This window comes from Sturnira hondurensis, unplaced genomic scaffold (genome assembly GCF_014824575.4).
Source record: "Sturnira hondurensis isolate 20B ecotype Veracruz unplaced genomic scaffold, ASM1482457v3 Scaffold0017436, whole genome shotgun sequence".
Taxonomy (NCBI): domain Eukaryota; kingdom Metazoa; phylum Chordata; class Mammalia; order Chiroptera; family Phyllostomidae; genus Sturnira; species Sturnira hondurensis.
The window spans coordinates 1711084-1733396 of NW_028090067.1; the positions used below are offsets into that span (position 1 = coordinate 1711084).

General features: G+C 38.6%; 1 protein-coding gene and 1 pseudogene across 1 annotated transcript; both read left to right on the forward strand.

The window, feature by feature from the left end:
* The first annotated feature begins 1301 nt into the window (after positions 1-1301).
* On the forward strand, positions 1302-13992 carry CLEC4D (C-type lectin domain family 4 member D). The gene is made up of 6 exons (XM_037068057.1): positions 1302-1538; positions 3317-3406; positions 11099-11203; positions 12127-12278; positions 13350-13465; positions 13742-13992. The coding sequence occupies exons 1-6, from the start codon at positions 1511-1513 to the stop codon at positions 13887-13889; spliced, it is 639 nt and encodes a 212-aa protein (XP_036923952.1). The 5' UTR covers positions 1302-1510; the 3' UTR covers positions 13890-13992.
* On the forward strand, positions 9222-9766 carry LOC119002408 (60S ribosomal protein L21-like; annotated as a pseudogene).
* Positions 13993-22313: the final 8321 nt, after the last annotated feature.

Below are 22313 nucleotides of genomic sequence, written 5' to 3' on the forward strand. Positions count from 1 at the left end.
ATAGTTTATTTTTTTTTCCTGTTGTAAGCAAGATTGGTATATATCTGGAGGCCCCAGATCTTTTTAATAAGGAGTGGATGTTACTCTAGACAACATCTAGTTCGTAGTGTCTCGGATGAGAGTTTGTGGGCAATGGCTGCTGTTGCTGAGGTAATACCTTTGGTTGTAACTGTGTTGGAAAAGATATATATTGTCAAATTTATAATTTTACTTTCTTTCACTCCCAATTTAACACAATAAAGTAGCATTTTATTCAAGATAATTATATGTATTTATATATATTTAAAGTAATATTGTAGTTTAAGGGAGAATGTAGGGAAAGGGACATATTCTGGAAGCTTAAATTTAATAGGGATCTCTGGGCTGCTAGGCACTTGTCGTTGTCATTTTGGCCTGTTCTAACAAAATATCAAAGACTGGATGGCTTAAAAAACAGACATTTATTTCTCATAGTTCCAGGGGCTGGGAAGTCTGAGGTCAAGGTACCACCAGCCCAGTGATGGGATACCAAAATATTCAGTCACTGACAGTCCAGTAAATGAAGTCAGGGACCCTGATGATGTCTTTATCACAGAATGTCACACTTTCTTTTGCATTAAAAACTATTTTCTCTCATCTATGAAAATTTAAGATGTAATCAACAGCTCCACTACCTCTTTCTCAACTCCAAAACAAAGGTGTTTGTGTCTTCACGTATGATGTACATACATTGTGAACATTAAAAGCTTTCGCTCATTGGTCACATTGTCTTTTACCATTTTGCACACAACTTACTCAGAACGGAGAACTATGTAGGGCAGAGCTTACCTCAAGGATATAATTATCATTTAAGATATAATATTCAAGAAAAGAGAAAATGAGAGCATTATTATTATTATTTTTTAGTTGTGAACTTGTATTTCAGATTCTTCTTTGGAGTAAAACAGGCTCTTCAACTGTTTACAAGGTGATTTCTGAATTGTAAAAACCCCATGTTTTCACGCTGTATTCCCCCATTCAAGATTGTCTGCCACAGTCAGACAGAAGGTATGGGGATCCTCTTTTCTTTGCACTGGAACCTTATCAGCTGCCAGTAATTGCTCCAAGCCTGTCAGATAGAGCATTAAATTTGTATTAGGCATAATGACTATTCTGTTAGGATACAGCTAATTTTTTGTTTAAATGAATAAAAATAAATTGAATAATTTCATATGACACACTGATTAGTGATCTCAGTTATTTATGGAAGTTTCTACTAACTGGTTTTGGGTCTTGCTTTCTCAATTTCCTTTTCTCTTTGCTCCATCTCCCAGAGAGAATCAAAGGAAACCTCAGTTGTTAAACAGACTTCTTCTTTTGAGTTAAGTCTTTAATATTGGGAACTTTATAGTCCCACCAGAACAGTAAGACTGATGTTTCATCTCAAGTATACCTGAATATATTCTTTCATCCACAGAAATATACCCTGGAAGTAAAATATAAGAGATATCTGTTCCTCCCACACCCTGGACAATAAGATAATCAACACACAATGGGGGAAGAAGAACTTCAAAATAAACGTGAGTACTTCTCTCTTTCAATTTTAAAGATGCTGGTAAAATTATGGCTAAGATTTTAGAATAAAATGGAGAGTTGTAGTTTTTAAGATGGAATATCATGATATGGGGAGGAGGTAGAAGATAATGAGAATGACTTTGATGAAGAGAAAGGCCATAGATAGACTCAAATACAATGGGCAATGGAAACTTCTTTGCGAAACATAAATTGGGCCAAGAGAGAAGTTAGAGTGTATAAAAGAAAAATGAGAAAGAAAGAGAATAACTTGGGAAGATTCTTTAAAGGGAAGAGAGAGAAAGAAGATACAGAAGACACACTGACTAAAGCTCACCCTGTTCCTGAGGCTCTAACTTTATCCCATTTTATGTTTTGCTGAAGTGACACAAATGGATTTGTAGTATGGGAACATTAAATAATATTTTAGAGATATATAGCACATATAATTTTAAAATTAATGTTTCACTTTAACTTCATCAACCACCATTGCAAATGTTAATGGACCCACAGTGAACAGTGGTACCAAAAAAACCCCTTTCTTCTGTGACAATATGTCTTGGAGATTTTTTTAGCACAGTACATACTCACAAACATGATTATTTTAATTGCCATATAGAATTTCATTGTATGGATTCACCATAATATAGAATCTCTATTATTGACATACATATACAAGTATTAAGTTTCAGTGTTTTATTCTCTTTCCAAAGTACTCTAATGAATACCTTTTTACATAGATAAATTCATTTATATCTATAGGATAAACCTCTAGAAATGAAATTGTGGCACTTTGTAAAGTATATGATTGTCTAACCACTATGCTGTATAGCTGAAAATAATATAAAATAATATTAAATGTAAACTAATTAAACAATGAAACTTAAAATAAAAAAGAAATTGTTGTGACAAATGTAATGCATTTAAAACTGTTGAATGCTGCTAACTTTTAAAATAAGTTATGTTTTTCCTTTTCTTAAGACTTCATTTTTATTTCTTTTTAGAGAGAGGGGAAGGAAGGGCTAATGGGAGGGAGAGAAACACCGACATGTGGTTGCCTCTTGCTCTTCCCCAACTGGAGACCTGGCCCACAACCCAGGCATATGCCCTGACTGGGAATCGAACCAGCAACCCTTTGGTTTGCAGGCTGGTGCTCAATCCACTGAGCCACACTGGCCAGGGCTAAATGCTACTAACTTGATCTGTGTAAATGGCTTTCTAACTTGTAGTTCAGCAGCATTTATTTTCTCACCTAGAGTGTTACACTTTTAATTTACTTTTTAAAATCTGATTTGTGAAATATCATACCATAATATTTTAGTTTACATTTTTCTCAGCTTATTTCTATTGGTTTAATGGCCATTTGTAGTTTCAACAAGTCAAAATTTCTGTTCAAATTTTTGCTGTTTTCTAATTGAATAAAATATTTTATACAGGCTGGATATTAATATTGTGACATAGGTATTATGACAATAGATATTCCTTTTGCTTTAACATTGTTATATAGAAGTTTTAACTTTTATGTGCCCAAATTATCAATTTTTTATTTTTTTTAGTTTTGTATCTTTTTTTATAAAAGCCTTTCTTTTTCAAAAAATGTTTATATATTTCTTATTTATTAGTAAGCTCTGGAATTTATTTTTTACACAGAAAATCTTTAAGCTCTCCTCTACATCTAAAATATTTTGAATAATCTCATATTTAGCTTGCCTTAGTAGAATTAGTTTTCCTAGCACTTAAGGCTGAAAAGAAAATAACCTAGTTATCTATCTTTTTATTCATATAGAGAGAAGCCAGCATTTACAGCTAATCCCATGGGTCATTGCTCTTGTTTTCATCTCAGTTCTCAGTGCCTGCTTTATTGCAAATTCTTTGGGTGAGTTGTTAACAAAAATGGAGCTCTCCTTGAATTATTTTCCCCCAAAGTTTCATAAAAGTTGCTTTAAACCTTCTATTATCTTGATTTTCCCTGAACATATCAACCTATAAGGCCTTTGGGATCTTTGATTTAAAATTCAGAGCTACATATTAGATCTGCTATTCTTTGGTGAAGCTGCCTTGTGTCAGGAAATTTAGGCCCTTTTCTTTTTTTTAATTGATTATGCTATACAGTTGTCCCGTTTCTCCTCTTCATTCCCCTCCACCTTGCACACTGCCTCCCACTCATATTCCCCACCTTTAGTTCATGTCCATGTGCCATACTTTAAGTTCTTTAGCTTGTACATTTCCCATGCTATTCTTACCCTCCCCCTTCTACCTACCATCTATGCTACTTATTCTCTGTACTCTTTCCCCCTCTCTCCTCCTCTCACTTCCCTGTTGCTAACTCTCCACATGATCTCCATTTCTGTGGTTCTGTTCCTATTCTAGTTGTTTGCTTAGTTTGTTTTTCTTTTTTGTTTTAGGTGTGGTTGTTAACAATAGAGAGTTTGCTGTCATTTTACTGTACATATTTTTAAAAATATATTTTATTGATTATGCCATTACAGTTGTCCCATTCCCCCACTTTACTCCCCTCCACCCTGCACACCCCTCCCCCACCATTCCCCCCTTTTGTTCATGTCCATGTGTCACAAGTTCTTTAGATTCTGTATTTCCCATAGTATTCCTGCCCTCCCCCCTGTCTATTTTCTACCTACTTTCTATGCTACTTATTTTCTGTACTTTCTCCCCACTTCTCCTCCTCCCACTCCCCTGTTGCTAACCCTCCATGTGATCTCCATTTCTAGGTTTTTGCTCCCGATCTAGCTGTCCTCTTAGTTTGCTTTTGTTTTAGGTGTGGTTATTAACTTTGAGTTTGCTGTCCTTTCACTGTTCATATTTTTCATCTTCTTTTTCTTAGATAAGTCCCTTTAGCATTTCATATAATAAGGGCTTGGTGATGATGAACTCCTTGAACTTGACCTTATCTGAGAAGCACTTTATCTGCCCTTCCATTCTAAATGAAAGCTTTGCTGGATAGAGCAATCTTGGCTGTAGGTCTTTGGATTTCATGACTTGGAATACTTCTTTCCAGCCCCTTCTTGCCTGTAAGGTCCCTTTTGAGAAATCCGCTGACAGTCTGATGGGTACTCCTTTGTAGGTGACTGTCCCCTTATCCCTTGCTGCTTCTAGAATTCTCTCCTTCATTTTAATCTTGGCTAATGTAATTCTGATGTACCTTGGTGTGTTCCTTCTTGGGTTCAACTTCTTTGGGACTCTCTGAGCTTCCTGGAATTCCTGGAAGTCTATTTCCTTTGCCAGACTGGGGAAGTTCTCCTTTATTATTTGTTCAAATATGTTTTCCATTCGTGGCTGTTCCTCTTCCCCTTCTGGTACCCCTATAATTTGGATGTTGGAACATTTAAAGATATCCTAGAGGTTCCTAAGCCTCTCCTCATTTTTTGAATTCTTGTTTCTTCCTTCTTTTTTGTTTGGTTGTTTCTTTCTTCCTTCTGGTCCACTCCATTGATTTGAGTCCCAGTTTTCTTCCCATTACTATTGGTTCCCTGTGCATTTTCCTTCATTTCACTTAGTGTAGCCTTCATTTTTCATCTAATCTGCAACCAAAATCAACCAATTCTGTGAGCATCCTGATCACCAGTATTTTGAACTGTGCATCTGAGAGGGTGGCTATTTCTTGGTCACTTAGACTTATAGGCTCTGGGGCTTTGAACTGTTCTTGAATTAGACCATGTTTTGGTCTGTTCGCACCTGTTATGTATGAGGGGCAGGGCGTTAGGTGTTCACCAGGGCCTGGCAACCCAGTTGCTGGGTTGTGACACTGTATGTGGGGGTGGGATCAGAGAGGGGAAAAAATGGCGCTTTGCTCCACTCTGCTCTCTCTCAGATTTGTGTCCCCTCTTTGGCTTCCCACAAGCAAATTGGGTTCTTCTGGTTCCCGGGTGTGTGGGCCCGTGTACTCTCCAGGACCCTGTGGGTCTCTCCAGTGAACTCTCTGTGAGCCTGGAAGCCTCTCCTGGCCCCTGGACCCCAAGAAAGTCTTTTCCAGTTGGTGCTTTCAGGCTCTAATTCCCGTTTTGGGGGCCCTAGCCTGTGTGGTCTTTCTCACTGTTCGCTCCTTCGCTTGGTTTATCTGTGTGAATGTGTGACTGCAGTCAGCCAGCCACCCTGTGCCCTCACTGAGTCCGCCTGCCGCCACCTCACACCTGGGATTCACCAACCACCTCCACCTCCGCTCCCAGGTCAGTCAGATGTTGGCATGTTTAAAGATGTCCTGGAGGTTCCTAAGCCTTTCCTCATTCTTTTGATTTCTTGTTTCTTCCTTCTTTTCTGTTTGGTTGTTTCTTCCTTCTGGTCTTCTCCATTGATCTGAGTCCCTGTTTTCTTCCCATCACTATTGGTTCCCTGTGCATTTTTCTTCATTTCACTTAGTGAACTTTTATTTCCATCTAATTTGTGACCAAATTCAACCAATTCTGTGAGCATCCTGATCACCAGTGCTCTGAACTGTGCATCTGATAGGTTGGCTATCTCTTGATCACTTAAAAGTATTGGCTCTGGGGCTTTGATCTATTTTTCTGTTTGAGCCATTTTGGGGGGGGAGGGGGTCTGGTCATGTGTGTTATGTAGTGAGGGGCAGAGCCTTAGGTGTTCACCATGGCAGGGTGACCCAGTCACTGGGTTGTGATGCTGTATGTGGGAGTGGGGTCTGGGCACGAATGTGTGACTGTGGTCAGCCAGCTGCCTTGCGTGCTTCACTGGGTCTGCTCATTGCAACCCCAAGCCCAGGGTCTACCAGCCACCACTGTTTCCTGTCTCAACCCTTCTCTGCTCCTCTTACTGGTCTGGGTGAATGGTTGTCAAACTTCCATACAGTTCAATTTTCTGTCAGTTCTGGTTGGTTTTTTGTTTGTTTCTAAAACAAAAATCTTGGCCAGTCAGGCCCTTTTCTGTACATGCAAAGGTTGGTGACTGTAGTAAATCATCTCCCACGTTGGACTAGAATTACCAAGGGCTGCCTCATATTAGTAAATCCCAACTTTCATATGGAGTGCAGTCTAGCTTTGAAAAGAAAAATAGTTGGAAGACTTGTTCTTTCTGATATTAAGACCTATATAAGGTTATTATAATTAAAATAATATAATATAGGGGCAAATATAGGCAAATAGACTAGAGGAAAATAATAGAGAGTTATAGATTCCAAAGATATAAATAGAAAATAATAATAGAGTTATAGATTCCAAAGATATAAACCCTTTATACAAAACAGAAGTGGATATTGCAGAGTTGTATGGAAAAGATAGTTTTGATCAATTAATGCTGTAGAGACCATTGGTTATGTATATTTTATAAATGAAATTGGTCTCCAATTTTATATCACGTGCAAACACCAACCCAAGGTGGATTATTGGCCAAAAGGTGAAAAGCAAATCAATAGCACTTTTTAGAAGATAAATAGAGACTTAGAGCCAAGATGTATATGTAGGTAGGTATGCTTTGCTTCCTTGTACAACAAAAAAAGTTAAAAACAGAAAAACAACCAGAACTCCCAGAAAACCGAACTGTATGAAAGTCCGATAACCAAGGAGTTAAAAAATAAAATTCATTCAGATTGGTAGGAGTAGCAGAAACAGGCAGCCAGGGCAGAGAGGACACACAGCAAGGCAAAAGACTGGTGGGGTGAGGTGGCGGCTGGCTGACCTGGTGATCCCACATTCACATGTGGATAACCAACTAGGAACAACTGGGGAGTGTGAGAGACCGATCAATCCAGGGTTTCAGCATGGGAAACTAAAGCCTCAAAACCTGTGGCTGTAAAAACTTGGGGAGGTTGTGTCAGCAGAAGAAACTCCTGGCCTCACAGAAGAGTTCATTGGACAGACCCACAGGATCCTAGGACATGCACAAGCCCAATCTCTGAGGAATCAGCAAAACAAGGGCCCAGTCTGCTTGTGGGTGGCAGAGGAAGTGACTGAAAGCGGGCGAGAGTTGAGCAAGTAGCATTGTTCCCTCTCAGATTCCTTACCCACATACAGAGGTAGGTTGCCCTGTCTTGACAAATACCTAAGTCTCTACCCCTTAAAACATAACAGGTGTGCCAAGACAAAAAATATGGACCGAATGAAAGAACAGATCAAAATTTCAGAAAAAGAACTAAGAAATGAGGAGATAGCCAACCTTTCAGATGCAAAGTTCAAAACACTGGTAATCAGGATTCTCACAGAAATGGCTGAGTACATGCACAAAACAGAGAAAGAAGCGAAGGCTATGCAAAGTGAAATAAAGAGAAATATACAGGGAATTAAAAGTGAACAGAAGAAAACTGGGATTCAGATCAATGATTTGGAGCAGAAGGAAGAAATAAACATTCAACTGGGACAGAATGAAGAAATAAGAATTCAAAAAAATAAGGAGAGGCTTAGGAACCTCTGGGTACAATTTTTAATGTTCCAACATCCAAATCACAGGGGTGCCAGAGGAAGAGGAAGAACAAGAAATTGAAAACTGATTTGAAAAAATAATGAAGGAAAACATCCCCAGTCTGGCAAAGGAAATAGACTTTCAGTAAGTCCAGGAAGCTCAGAGAGTCCCAAAGAAATTGGACCCAAGGAAGCACATACCAAGACACATCATAATTAAATTACCCAGTATTAAAGATAACAGGATCTTAGACGCAGCAAGAGAAAAGGAGTTACCTACAATGGAGTTCCCATAAGACTATCAGCTGATTTCTCAAAAGAAATCTGGCAGGCAAGAAGGGGCTGGAAAGAAGTATTCCAAGTCATGAAAGGCAAGGACCTACATCCAAGATAATTCTCTCCAGCAAAACTCTCATTTAGAGTGGAAGGGCAGATAAAGTGCTTCTCAGATAAGGTCAAATTCAAGGAGTTCACCATCACCAAGCCCTTATTATGTGAAATGTTAAAGGGATTTATCTAAGGAAAAAGAAGATTAAAACTATGAACAGTAAAATGACAAGAAACTCACAGCTATCAACAACTGAACATAAAAAACAAAAATGAAAACAAACTAAGCAAACAATGAGAACAGGAAGAGAAATGGAGATCACATGGAGGGTTATCAGCAGGAGAGAGAAACAGGACCAGGGGGGGAAAAGGTACAGTGAATAAGAAGCATAATTGTTAGGTAGAAAATAGACAGGGGGAAGTTCAGAATAATATAGAAAATGGGAAAGCCAAACAACTTACATGTATGACCCATAGACATGAACTAAGGGGGGGAATGTGGGTGGGAGGGAGTGTGCATGGCAGATGAGAATAAAGGGGAGAAAATTGGGACAACTGTAATAACATCATCAATAAAATATACTTAAAAGAAAAGAAGATAAATGGAGAAGATCTTCATGACTTTGATCAGGGAATAATTTCTTAACAAGTTATAAAATGTGCTAGTCAATAAGAAAATATTGGTGAATTTTACTACATTAAAGCAAAAATTACTGTACAAGAAAATATCACTGACTGAAAATAGAAAGCCATAGGAGATGTTTGCAATGCATATAATTAATAAAGGATTAGTGAACAACAGTATGTATAAACAACTCTTTCAAATCAAGAAAAAAAATACTGACAATACAACAGAAAAGCAGGCAAAATTTCAAATAAGCACTACGGAAAAGAAAAATGAAGTATCCAATAAACATATAATTAGTAAAAATATTTTAAAAAGTCAACCATTAGTTTTCAGGGAAACGCAAATTAAATTTATGATGAGATGCCATCGCACAAATGACAGTATGGCAAAAATTAAAAAGTCTGGCACTGCTTTTCAGCTAGAACCTCCATCTTCCAAAATGATTAACAGAAGAAGAAAGGGGAGAGGCACTGCTATACATTCTCCAGGCCTTTTAGAAAACATGGAATTGTTCCTTTGACCACATACATGCGAATCTACAAGAAAGATGATATAGATATCAAAGGAATGGGCACTGTTGAAAAATGAATGTCTCACAAATGCTCCCATGGAAAAACTGGAAGAGTCTACAATGTCTCCCAGTATGCAGTGGGCATTGTTATAAACAAACAAGTTAAGAGTGAGATTCTTGCCAAGATAATTAAGGTACACGTTGAGCATATTAAACACTCTAAGAACTGAAATAGCTTCCTGAAAACGTGTGAAAGAAAATGAACGGAAAAGGAAGGAAGCCAAAGAAAAAGGTACCTGGATTCAGCTGAAGCGCCAGCCTGCCCCACCCAGAGAAGCACACTTTGTGAGAACCAAGAGAAAGGAGCCTGAGATGTTGGAACCCCTTCCCTGTAAATTAATGGCATAAGTATAAGAAAAAATAAAAGACCTCTGAACTGTTAAAAAAAAAAGTCTGGTACTATCAGATATTGATAATGATATAGAGCAACTGGACCTCCAACGAATTGCTGCTGGTAGGAGTATAAAGAAGCAGAACACACTCATTTTGGAAAAGTTTGCCACTATCACAATTGACAATACATCATTACCAGCAATTCCACTCCTAGGCATAGACCCTGCAGAAATGAAGGCTTATGTGCTCTAGAATGATGCGTGGCCAAAAATGCCCAGAGCAGCAGAACTCACAATAGGCCAACACTGGAAGCAATGAAAATAACCAGAAGAAGAATAGATAAATGCCTGTTAGTGCATAAGGATAATAGATCACTTTATAGCAACGAAAATGGATGAATTATAGTTGCAAGTAACAGTGTAGATAAATTTCAGACAACACTGAGAAGAAAACAGAAACAAAAGAAGGTATATTGTATGACTTCATTTATATGAAGTTTGAAAGCAGACAAATCTGAGCTCTATGGTTTAGAGATATGTTTTTAAAAGGTAAACTGGCAAAGCAAAGCAGAAAGCAATTATTTTAATTTTAAAAGCCATGGCATAGTTATCATAAGAGAGAGGGAGTAGTTTGCATCGGAGATGCAAAGGCTACCTGGTGTGTTGTCAATGGTGTGTTTCTTGAGCTGGGTAGTTACTCGGAGTGTTCACTTTACAATCTGTTGATACCTGTACATTTATATTTTTCACTTCTTTACATTTGGTTATATATATATATTTAAGATGTTATTTATTTATTTTTAGAGGGCAAGGGAAGGAGAAAGAGAGGGAGAGAGACATCAGTGTGTGGTTGCCTCCATGCGCCCCCTTCTGGGGACCTGACCCACAACCCAGGCATGTGTCCTAGACTGGGAATTGAACCAGTGACCCTTTGGTTTTCATGCCTGCGCTCAATCCACTGAGCTATATCAGCTAGGGCTCATTTTGTTATATTTCAAAGTAAAAATATCCAAAAAATAAATAAATGTATAAGGGTCATAAAATTTTGTAGATATATTCAGTGTTCACCAAAAGTCTCTACTCTAACACAAATTCTGATAGAAAAATATGCTTAAAATCACATGCACATAAAGGTTTAAAAACTACTCCCATGAAGCACAAAATGGACAATATGATAACAAAAATATTAATTTCAACAATTTTAACCAATTCACCTGGAGCGGCAACAAAGGAACTGCATAGGAAGGAAAGAGAATGCGAGGGCCCTGAGTACTGAGCAGTCGGGCCCCATTTCCCAAATTCAGTGGTTGTGTAAGGAAATGAAACAAACTTCGGTTCTCCTTGACAGTGACTCGTGACAACTTTCTACACTGTGACGAAAGCATGAGGATGTTCAAATTACCAGGGCCCCCCACAAAGCTGACGTGCATCGAAGAAAAATCGGAACTGAAAGGTACAGGTAGCAGAGAAGCATAAGAGAATTTCTTTCTCTTTTCCACTTTCATTAAACTTCATAATATGATGTAAAGTATATCTGTAGTAAAGCAAGAAAGCGTAAAATAACATAAGGTGAGAATCTGGCACAAGAGCAAACATTGGTAACTGAGATGGAACTATTCTCCCAACTGTAATCAGGAGATAAAACAATGCTTTTATGGGTCATCTTTGCCATCCAAAACATAACATTAATTTAATTTTATTTCTTTTGATTCAGGCATATCATAAGGACTGTTTCCTTCTATGCTTATCTTTATCTCTATTATTCTGGAATTTATAGTCTCATTTGGGAGAATGGGGAAATGTTTGACAGTTTTAGCAGGTTCTTTGCCCCCTTCGGATAAAATGTTCTGTAAAAGCCTTTCTTACGGAAATGCTTCATTTTTTAAAGAAGATTTTATTTATTTATTTTTAGAGAGAGAGGAAGGGAGTGAGAGAGGGAAACATCAGTGTGTGTTGCCTCTCACATGCCCCTCTACTGGCGACCTGGCCTGCAACCCAGGCTTGTGCCCTGACTGGGAATCAAACCAGTGACCCTTTGGTTTATAGGCTGGCACTCAGTCCACTGAGCCACACCAGCCAGGGCTGAAACACTTCAAATGTGAACATAAATAGATGTAGGGATGTTGAAAAATGGTCATCCCTTCTAAGAGAATATGTTGTAATTTTCTTGTAGTCATTTCATGATTCCAATATTTTCATTTAGAAGATATTTAGAAGTGTAATTAAGAATATTTTTTAAAGGGTGTACAATGATTTTGGTAACCTTGGTATTATTCCCAGAAGTGTTAACTGGGTACTAGGTAGTAGAATAGTTATTCGATCTATTACAGATGAATGCTTCTTTGTAACTAACTCTCACTTCAATATTCTCATGAGGGGCCACCTGGAATTGTTGTCCTGTTGGCTGGGGAGCCTTTCAGTCCAACTGCTATCTTCCTTTTAATGACAACAAGGCATGGGCAGAGAGTGAAAGGAACTGTACAGGGCTGGGGGCTCACCTGGCCACCATCAACACAGAAGCTGAGCAGGTATGTTGGGAGTCTCCCATCAGTTTCTCTGCTGGTTTGAATTTCTTCGTAGAGAAAGAGGACTTCTGCTCTGCTATGCCTCTCTGCCTTTGCTTCATCTCTTCCATCTGCTTGGAAACCCTTTTCTTCCTCTTTTATTTTCTTCATATGACCAACTTCTTCAGGTCTTTCTAGATTTCATTCATGCATTATTTCCTCCAGAAAACTACCTTGACTCATCTTCCCTACTCCACCTTACTTTTTGTGTGTTGGAGGTACTTCCATGGTACTCTATGCACTGTGTGACCATGCCCTTACTTCAGTGTCCTGCAGTGGTTTGCTTAATATTCCATCTCTTCCAACGATTCCTCCTTTATAGAGGGCTGCGGGACGCCTTACTCACTGTGTCCTACACAGTGCTAGGCACTCTGGCTAGGTCTTAATAATTGGTTGGTGAGTAAGTGAATAAATGAAGGATTTAATCAAGACTGAAATAGCTACAGGATAAAGCATAGGAAAAATAATTCAATGTATAGTTATAACTATAAATAAGAAAATCTTAACATAAAAACAAATGTATTTCCTCATGTAATATATTTCCATGTATGTACCATGATTCAGAGTCTATTCTTTTATTGATTAGCAGGGTTTTCTGGAGGATTCTGTTTTCATGTCCTTGCAATCTATAGGCTGACTCTTTGCATAAACTGGGATTTAATGAAATACACAAACAATTAAAGAAGGCAATTTTGAAAACAAAAATTTCGGATCATCTGATTCTATAAAGCATTGCTAAGTGGTTTGCAAGTACCATCTTAGTTAATCTTCGCAATAACTCTATTGTCTCTAGAGTGTACCTGTCTCTTCTAAAGATAAGAAAACTAGGGCTTCGTGAGATGTAAGCACTTACTAACGTTACACAGTGAACAGCAGAAGCAGGATATGAAAGCAGATCCAGCTGATGTCAACATTCTTGTGCTTAACTAGTAATATGTTCAGCCTCTTTCCTTTTTTCCATAGTTTTTATCGTGTGATAACCTCTATCACATGATAAATGCAAATATACTTACAAGAATTTACTTTGTAATGCAGAACTTCATTATCCAGTATTTGGATAGACAATTTTCATATTTCCTGGGACTTTCACTTGAGAACCTGGAAGCCCAGTGGCAATGGGTGGACAGGACGCCATTTAACCCACACATGGTGTGAGTATATTGCCTGGGGTGAAAGAACTCTGTAGGCAATGGTGGGAAGAAGGTAGCAAGCAGAATTAATCTGGGGTGGAGGATACTGATGGGAAAGTGCTACTCAGCACCACGTGTTGAGTCACCTCAACGCCAGTAGAGAGCTGTACTCGTATTGAACAGAGCAGCTCTAAATTTTTGTTTAGGGGCATTTAGGGGCATTTTCTCGGCAATGTCCCCTGACACCTACCCGAAGTGTGTGTGTACGTATTACATGTACTTTTTTTTCCGTTTCAGATTATGGCATATGGGTGGACTCAACAACCAACAGAAAGACAATTGTGTTGTCCTTGTTAATGACCAAGACAAGTGGGTCTGGAATAATATTTCTTGTAAATTTGAGGCAAGTAGGATTTGTAAGAAACCCGGAATAGTACTCGCCTGAAAGTTATGAAGGAGTTCTTGTGATGAGGACAGAAAAGAAGAACCCATTAGACCAGGCCAGAACATACATGCCTCATTGGAATAAAGAAAACATGCTAGATCATGGAACATTTTCAATCATGATGCCTTATTTATTTGTTCAGTTCATTCAAGAGGATGTGTTTTTGTGTAGTGTTTCAGTAGAAGGGATCATCTCTTCTATAAAAATAATTTTTTCATTAACTTTGCTTTCTTGATAGTATTTCAAAGAATTTACTTTTCAATTGGCATGTATTTATTACACATTTAACAGAATGGCTTAAATGGTGCAGTATCTTAGTTATTTCTTCCTCTGTCTCAAATCTTTTTTTTAGCAATAAAAATTTAATTAATTTATTTTTAGAGAGGGGAAAGAAAGGAGAAAGTGAGGGAGAGAAACATCAATGTGTGGTTGCCTCTCTCAGGTCTCCTACTGGGGACTTGGCCCACAACCCAAGCATGTGTCCCAACCAGGAATAAAACCAGCAACCTTTTGGTTTGCAGGCAGACACTCAGTTCACTGAGCCACGCCAGCCAGGGCCCAAATCTTAACTCTTAAACTGTAGTAGCATATTCACATTGTAAGTCATAAAAATGTCAAATCACTATATTGTACACATGAAAGGAATATAACCAATATAAGATTGCATATCACCCATACTTAAATTTAAAAAAAATTCAAAGATGGGATATTCCAACAAGTAATGAAATGCCATTTTTTAACTCAAATGTCATAAATGCTCTAAAGTTTTAAAACATATTTAATTGTTTGATGCTTCATTTTTAGACATTTTAATAGTATCAGTCATTAGATTGACATTTTGTGAGAAAAATATCTTCTGAACCACAGTATAGAATAGTTCAAACTGACAGTGACCAGAGGGAAGGGGGTGGGGAATGACAGAGGAAAGAGGGGGGAGGGGCAAGCAAAGGAGCACAGATAGAGGATTCATGGGCATGGAGAAAGGCAGGGAACTGACTGTGGGAGTTGAGGGGATGGCATGGGGGTGAGCAATGGGGAAAACGGTGGGACTGTAACTGAACAACAGTAAATTTTTAAAAGGTTCTAAATTATGGCATTACTCAGGCAGAAAGAAAATGTCTATGGATCTTTAAAAACTTCATTTCTGTATCCTAAATGTCTTACCGAAGCAGGGAGTCTCAAGTTGACTTACTTATTATTTTATTTTTGAGTGGAAAAGTCATCTTAACCAAACTCCTTCAATTCGATAGCTGAGGAAACAAAAACCTTGGGAAGCCCAAGAGCTCACCTTCGCATTGCTAGCGCACGAGAGAGCCAGGTGTATGGGCTCAGGTCTAAGAGGGGAAATGCACTCTCTTGGTTATACAGGAAACGTTCTGCAGATGACTTGTCCTCTCGGCTAACAGATAGATCAAAGTTCTTAATTACTTGGAGTAACATTGTGTTGGTGTTTCTATATTTTTAATTTGGATAATATTTTCAACTCACAAAAATTGTTAGCATGTTTCTTTGGAGTTATAAAGCTATAGCTCAAACTAGCAAAATAGTCATTGTTTTAATAACTGAAGATTATGCTTTTGTGATATATGTAGTATTGATTATGGAGCAGTCACGTCTAACATTAACAAAATATAATGATCTTTCTTAAAATTCTGAATGCTGATGTTCCCTGGACCTAAGCTAAAAAACGTCAAGCAACAGCTTTTTAACCTAACTTTCTTACCACTATTTTTAAAACAGCATTTTGCAAATTACTGATTTTCTGAGTTTGAATGTTAGTGCTTGCTTGGTTGATTGATTCCACACATGTGTGTATGTGTCTGCACTTAAAGCTGATCTTTTCACTAGTGCTAAGTGGCTTTGTGTTTGCGATGTTTATTAAGTTACAAGGTCTACAAAAACCTGTAGAAATAACTTTATGTAAGCGCTAATAGGCTTTAAATAGTTACTATTATTCATTTTTATTTATATAAACTTGTGTACTGGTAGAGATTCAGTTGTCAATAAAATGTGATCCCTTTGTGATTTTATTTTATTTTATTTTTTAAAAATATTTATTTATTTATCTTTAGAAGGGAAGGGAAGGAGAGAGGAAGAGAAATATCAATGTATGGTTGCCTCTGCCGAGGACACACAATGTATCGTGTGTCCCCTGCCAGGAACTGGCCTGCAACCCAGGCATGTGCCCTGACTGGGAATCGAACCGCGATCCTCTGGTTCGCAGGCCCGTGCTCAATCCACTGAGCTACACCAGCCAGGGCTTCCTTTGTGATTTTATACATCTCTGTGAATGTCATTTTTTATTACCTCCATGGCTCCCACCATGGGCCAGGCCAACATCTTACCTGGCTTATTGCAATGGTCGTCTGATTGGTGTCCTTGTTTCTACGTAGTCTCCTTTAGTCTATTCTCAATACTCAGGTCATCCCTCAGATTCTTCAAAAAAATTTTAAGACAGCTGATAATAACTTCATAAAAATAAATGCTAATTAGCTTAGTACACTGTGGAAGTCCTAGACATCTGAGACACTTTAAAAGTGTTTCAAATCTTTAAAAAATTTAAATACTATTTTTATCTTTGAAGAAGTAATGTGGTAAATCTTTAAAAAGGCAGACAGTAAAAACATTAATAAAAGTATAAAATAAATGTCTCTTCTACCCTGAACCCCAACCCCTAAATGCTTCTTCAGAGTAACTACATGATCAGTTTTTTGTATTTCCATATATGTTTTTATGTATCATATAACATAATATATATACAACCCATGATTTTTTTATAATAACAGAAACATTATCTACATAATTTAAACATCTTATATATTTTATTTAACATATAGCTTGGAAACTTGTTCCTCATCAATAAATAGTGTTTTATTATACTGATGTATCACAATTTAAAATAACCTTAGAATGACAAAAAATTTCTTTATGTAATAACAATCAACAAAATACAGTTATGGAACATACTTGGGAAAAATCCCAGATCAGAGTTCCAAGAGGATTATTTTCTCCTTGAAAATATGGGACTGATAATGCATTTGAATGCACTGAAGGTAATGCCTCCAATTCTGGAGAGTTAAGGGATGAATTACTAATCAATACACAGAAAAACTAAATAAATATTAAAAAATGATGCCAAGAAGCTTCTAGTCAAGATGGCAGTGTAGGCAACATAGCTCACCTCTTCACACAACCACATCAAAATTACAACTAAAATAAAGAACAACCATCACTCAGAGCCATCAGAAATTGAGTTGAAGTCCGGTAACTACAGAATTAAAGAGACCACACCTATCCAGACATGTAGGGATGGGCTCCTCACCCACATGTGAATACAAATTCAGGAGGGATCATTCAGGAGTGAGGAGTCCCAGCCCCACATCAGGCTCCCCAGCCTAGGGTTCCAGTGCTAGGAAGATAAGTCCCCACAACTTCTGGCTGCAAAAACCAGGGATTGAGTTAGTGGAAGAAACTTCTGGAGCCCCAAGCAGTTCTTAAAAAACCAACACACTGACTCATCTGCTCAGACTCACTCCCTCTGAGCTCCAGCACCAGGATAGCAGATTGAAAGGCACCAGTGGCATAAAGAAAGGAACTGGAATGTCTGGCACCAAGGCAAGCAGAGGCCATTGTCCCTCTTCTAAACCCTTCCCTGATAGAGCTGGCAAGCTGGTGCCATTTCTGAGATTCCATCAACCTGACTAACACTGTCTCACCCACCTTGGCACTCCCCAGAGACTCTGCCTCACCCAACTTACAGGCCTATCCAAGCTGCTTTTCCATATGAATGTCTGGTATTGGCTCATCCTTCACATCTATCAAACAAGCAGCAGCATTCCTTCGTGAGCCCCAGGCACAGCACTGATTGGCAGCTTGGCTTTGCCTGGGAATCTCCAAGCCAGCATAAGTATCAGCCTTCCCAGAATGCTTTATAGCTTAGGGAGGGGACCCTGGGGCTGACCTTGGCTGGCACCACCTAGGAAACCCCAGGGCCAGTGGAAGCAGTGGAGAGCTACAGACCATATGGAGCATCACCACCCTGCATCTGCACAGTTGATCCTTCATAGAGGACAGAGGTTGTGATAAGTGGACACAGCCAATCTTTGTAGCTGACTGGCCTGAGTAAATTCCTCCCACTGATTTGCCAACAGCAACCAAAACTCAATTACATGAGGAGGATGTACTCAGGCCACACAAATAGCGCATCTTGAGTTCCCAGCTTGGATGACAGGGAAGGCTGTGCCACTGGACTCTGTACACTGAACACTTATGACATTAAGCCACACTACCAAGATATGGAGTCAAAGAAACTCTATCTAGTACATAGAATCAAACATAGGGAGGCAGCCAAAACAAGGAGACAAAGAAACATGGCCCAAATGAAAGGTGAGATCGAAACTCCAGGGAAGTAGCTAAATGAAATGAAGATAAACAATCTGTCAGATGCATAGTTCAAAACACTGTTTATAAGGATGCTCAAGGCACTTGGTGAGGAACTCAACAGCATGGAAAAGATCCAGTAAGAAACAAAGAATACACTAATTGAAGTAAAGAATAATTTACAGGAAAACAACAGTAGAGTGGATGAAGCCAATGATCAAATCAATGCTTTGGGACATAAGGAAGCAAAAATAAAAATTTTTAAAAAGCCATTAAGAAGAAAAAAGAACATCAAGAAGAAAAAAGAATCTGACTTCCAGCCAAGATGGAGGCATAGAGCTTCAATTGTCAATAAAATGTAGGTAGATAGACTGTGCCTTCCTTGTACAGCAAAAAGAAGAGCAACAACAAATTTAAAAACAAAAACCAACCAGAACTGCCAGAAAATCAAACTGCATGGAAGTCTGACAACCAAGGAGTTAAAGAAGAAACATTCATTCAGACCAGTAGGAGGGGTGGAGATGGGTAGCCAGAGCAGAGATGAATCATGCAAGAAGGTTGCTGGTGGACCCTTGGCAGGTGGCAACTAGTGGACTTGGCAAGGCAGTGGCTGGAAGAGTGGGTGGTCCCACATTTGGGTGCAGCTAAATTGGGAGGAACAACTGGGGAGTGAGACAGACCATGCAACCCAGGTTTCCAGCATGAAGATATAAAGCCTCAAAACCTCTGACTGAAAAAATCTGTGGGAGTTGCAGCAGTGGGAGAAACTCCCAGCCTCATAGGAGAGTTCATTGGAGAGACCCTTAGGGTCCTAGATAGGCCCAATTTGCTTGTGGGTAGCAGAGGAAGTGACTGACAGCCAGTTGAGAGCTGAGCAAGCTGCTCCCTCTCAGACTCCTCCCTCACACAGAGTGCCACAACACAGTGACATGGGTTGCAGAGACAAATATCTAAGTCTCTGCCTCTTACTACACAACAAGCACATCGAGACAAAAAAATGGCCCAAATAAAAGAACAGAAAAAATAGAACTAAGTGATGAAGAGACAACCAACATATCAGATTCAGAGTTCAAAATACTGGTGATCAAGATACTCACAGAAATGATTGAGTACAGACACAAAATAGAGCAATAAGTGAAGGCTATGAAAAGTGAAATACAGGAAAGTGCACAGGGAACCAACAGTGATGGTAAAAAAAAGGGAACCAACAGTGATGGTAAGAATAAATGAGGAGAGGCTTAGGAACTTTCAGGACAACTTTAAACGTTCCAACATCCGAATCATAGGGGTGCCAGAAGGAGAAGAGGAAGAGCAAGAAATTGAAAACTTATTTGAAAAAATAATGAAAGAAAATTTCCCTAATTTAATGAAGGAAATAGGCATTCAAGTCCAGGAAGCATGGAGAGTCCTAAACAAGATGGATTGGGAGGAACAACTGGGGAGTGAGACAGACCATGCAACCCAGGTTTCCAGCGTGAAGATATAAAGCCTCAAAACCTCTGACTGAAAAAATCTGTGGGAGTTGCAGCAGTGGGAGAAACTCCCAGCCTCATAGGAGAGTTCATTGGAGAGACCCTTAGGGTCCTAGATAGGCCCAATTTGCTTGTGGGTAGCAGAGGAAGTGACTGACAGCTGGCTGAGAGCTGAGCAAGCTGATAAAGAGGTCCACTCCAGGACACATCATAATTAAAATGCCTACGATTAAAGATGAAGAGAGGATCTTAAAGGCGGCATGAAAAGAGAAGTTAGTTACCTACAGGGGAGTTCCCACAAGACCATCAGCTGATTTCTCAAAAGAGACTTTTCAGGTTAGAGGGGACTGGCAAGAAATGTTCAAAGTCATGGAAAGTGGAGACCTACAGCCAAGATTTCTCTACGAAACTGTAATTTCCAATTGAAGAGCAGATAAAGAGCTTCCCAGATAAGAAAAACTAAAGGTGTTCATTATCACCAAACCATTATTATAGGAAATGTTAAAGGGACTTATATTTGGGACTTATATTTTTTAATTAATTATTTATTTATCTTTAGAGGGGAAGGGAAGGAGAGAGGGAGAGAAATATCAATGTATGGTTGCCTCTGATGCGTCCCCTACCGGGAACTGGCCTGCAACCCAGGCATGTGCCCTGACTGGGAATCGAACTGCAATTGTGTGGTTCACAGGCCCGCGCTCAAACCACTGAGCTGCACCAGCCAGGGCAAAAGGGACTTATTTAAGAAGAAGAAGATCAATACTATGAACAATAAAATGGCAAATAATACAAATTTATTGACAATTGAATCTAAAAAACAAACTAAGCAACCAAGAAGAACAGAGACAGAATCATGGACACAGAGAGTCTTTTGTTGGTTGCTAGATGGAAGGGGATGTAGAAAAATTGGTGAAGGGGTGATGAGTTTAAGTCCAAGTAAGTAGTTACAGAATAGCCATTGAGATGTAAAGCACAGTATAGGAAATGGCACAGCCAAAGAACTTATATGAACTCCTGAAGGAGTGGGGCATGTTGGGTGGAGAGGGGGCAAAGGGGAAAAAATCAGGACAACTGTAATAGCATAATCAATAAAATATAATTTAAAAAAATTATGCCAATAATAGTTACATGAAAAGCAAAATGTGTTTGAAAGAGTGTAAGTAATCATGACACAGTACACAATTTAGCTGTGAATAATATTTATATATTATAATAATGTAAGTATTGAATATTTATTTAACAAAATTAAATTATAATATAGTGATATGAGAGACATGGGAGGTATGTGTGACACAGAGAGAGAGAGAGAGATTCTTTTTTTTTATTAATGTGGAGAAATGGCCAAATTATACAAAATTGAAAAAAACCAAGACACTATAGTATATACTATTAGATAAAAACAGAAATTATACTATTTAGAAACATAGAATGCATCAGCAGAAGAAACATCTGAAGAGTTGGATATGCTTGCCTCTTGAGCATGGGAATAAAGAATATGTAGAAAACCGCTATTTTCAATTTATAATCCCTATAGAAAATGTTTTCTTTTTTTTCTATTTTTTATTTAATTCTTATTCAAGTACAGTTTTCTGTTTTATATTTCCTGCCCTGCCCTCCCAGTGCTCCCCACATCCCTCCCATTTCCGACCCCCACCTTAATTATTGTCCATGTGTCCTTTATACTTATTCATGTGAGTCCCTCCCCTGTTCCCCTATGATTCTCTCCCCTCTCCTCTCTGGACCCTATCAGCCTGTTCTGTATTTCAGTGTTATTGGTCATATTTTGCTTCCTTGTTTGTTTTGTTGTTTAGATTCCTGTTAAAGGTGAGATTATATGGTATTTGTCTTTCACCGCCTGGCTTATTTCACTCAACATAATGCTCTCCAGTTCCATCCATGATGTTCCAAAAGGTAGGAGCTCATTCTTCCTTTTTGCAGCATAGAATTCCATTGTGTAAATGTACCATAGCTTTTTGATCCAGTCATTTACCGATGGGCATCTAGGTTGCTTCCAACTCTTACCTATCGTAAATTGTGCTGCTATGGACATCGGGGTGCATAGGTTCTTTGGGATTGGTGTTTCAGGGTCCTTAGGATATACTCCTAATAGTGGAATTACTGGATCAAAAGGCACGTTCATTTTTAGTTTTCTTAGAAAGTTCCATACTGTTTTCCATAGTGGTTGTACCAGTCTGCAATCCCACCAACAGTGCACTAGGGTCCCCCTTTCCCCACAACCTCTCCAGCACTTGTTGTTTGTTTCTTTGTTTATGATAGCCATTCTGACTGGTGTTAAGTGGTATCTCATTGTGGTTTTAATTTGCATCTCTCTGATAGCTAGCGATATCGAGCATCTTTTCATGTGTCTCTGGATCCTCTGTATGTCCTCCTTGGAGAAATGTCTGTTCAAGTCCTTTGCCCATTTTTTAATTGGGTTGCTCGTCTTCTTTGAGTGGAGATGAGTGAGTTCTTTGTATATTTTGGAGATTAAACCTTTGCCTGAGGTGTCATTGGCAAATATGTTTTCCCAAGCTGTTGCTTCTCTTTTTATCTTGATACTGTTTTCCTTAGC

Coding starts and splice junctions, on each gene's coding strand:
- CLEC4D (XM_037068057.1), top strand. CDS start 1,511: ATGGGGGAAGAAGAACTTCAAAATAAAC. Junction 12,279..13,349: donor TCAACACAGAAGCTGAGCAG/GTATGTTGGGAG, acceptor TTTGTAATGCAG/AACTTCATTATCCAGTATTT. Junction 13,466..13,741: donor CCATTTAACCCACACATGGT/GTGAGTATATTG, acceptor TTTCCGTTTCAG/ATTATGGCATATGGGTGGAC.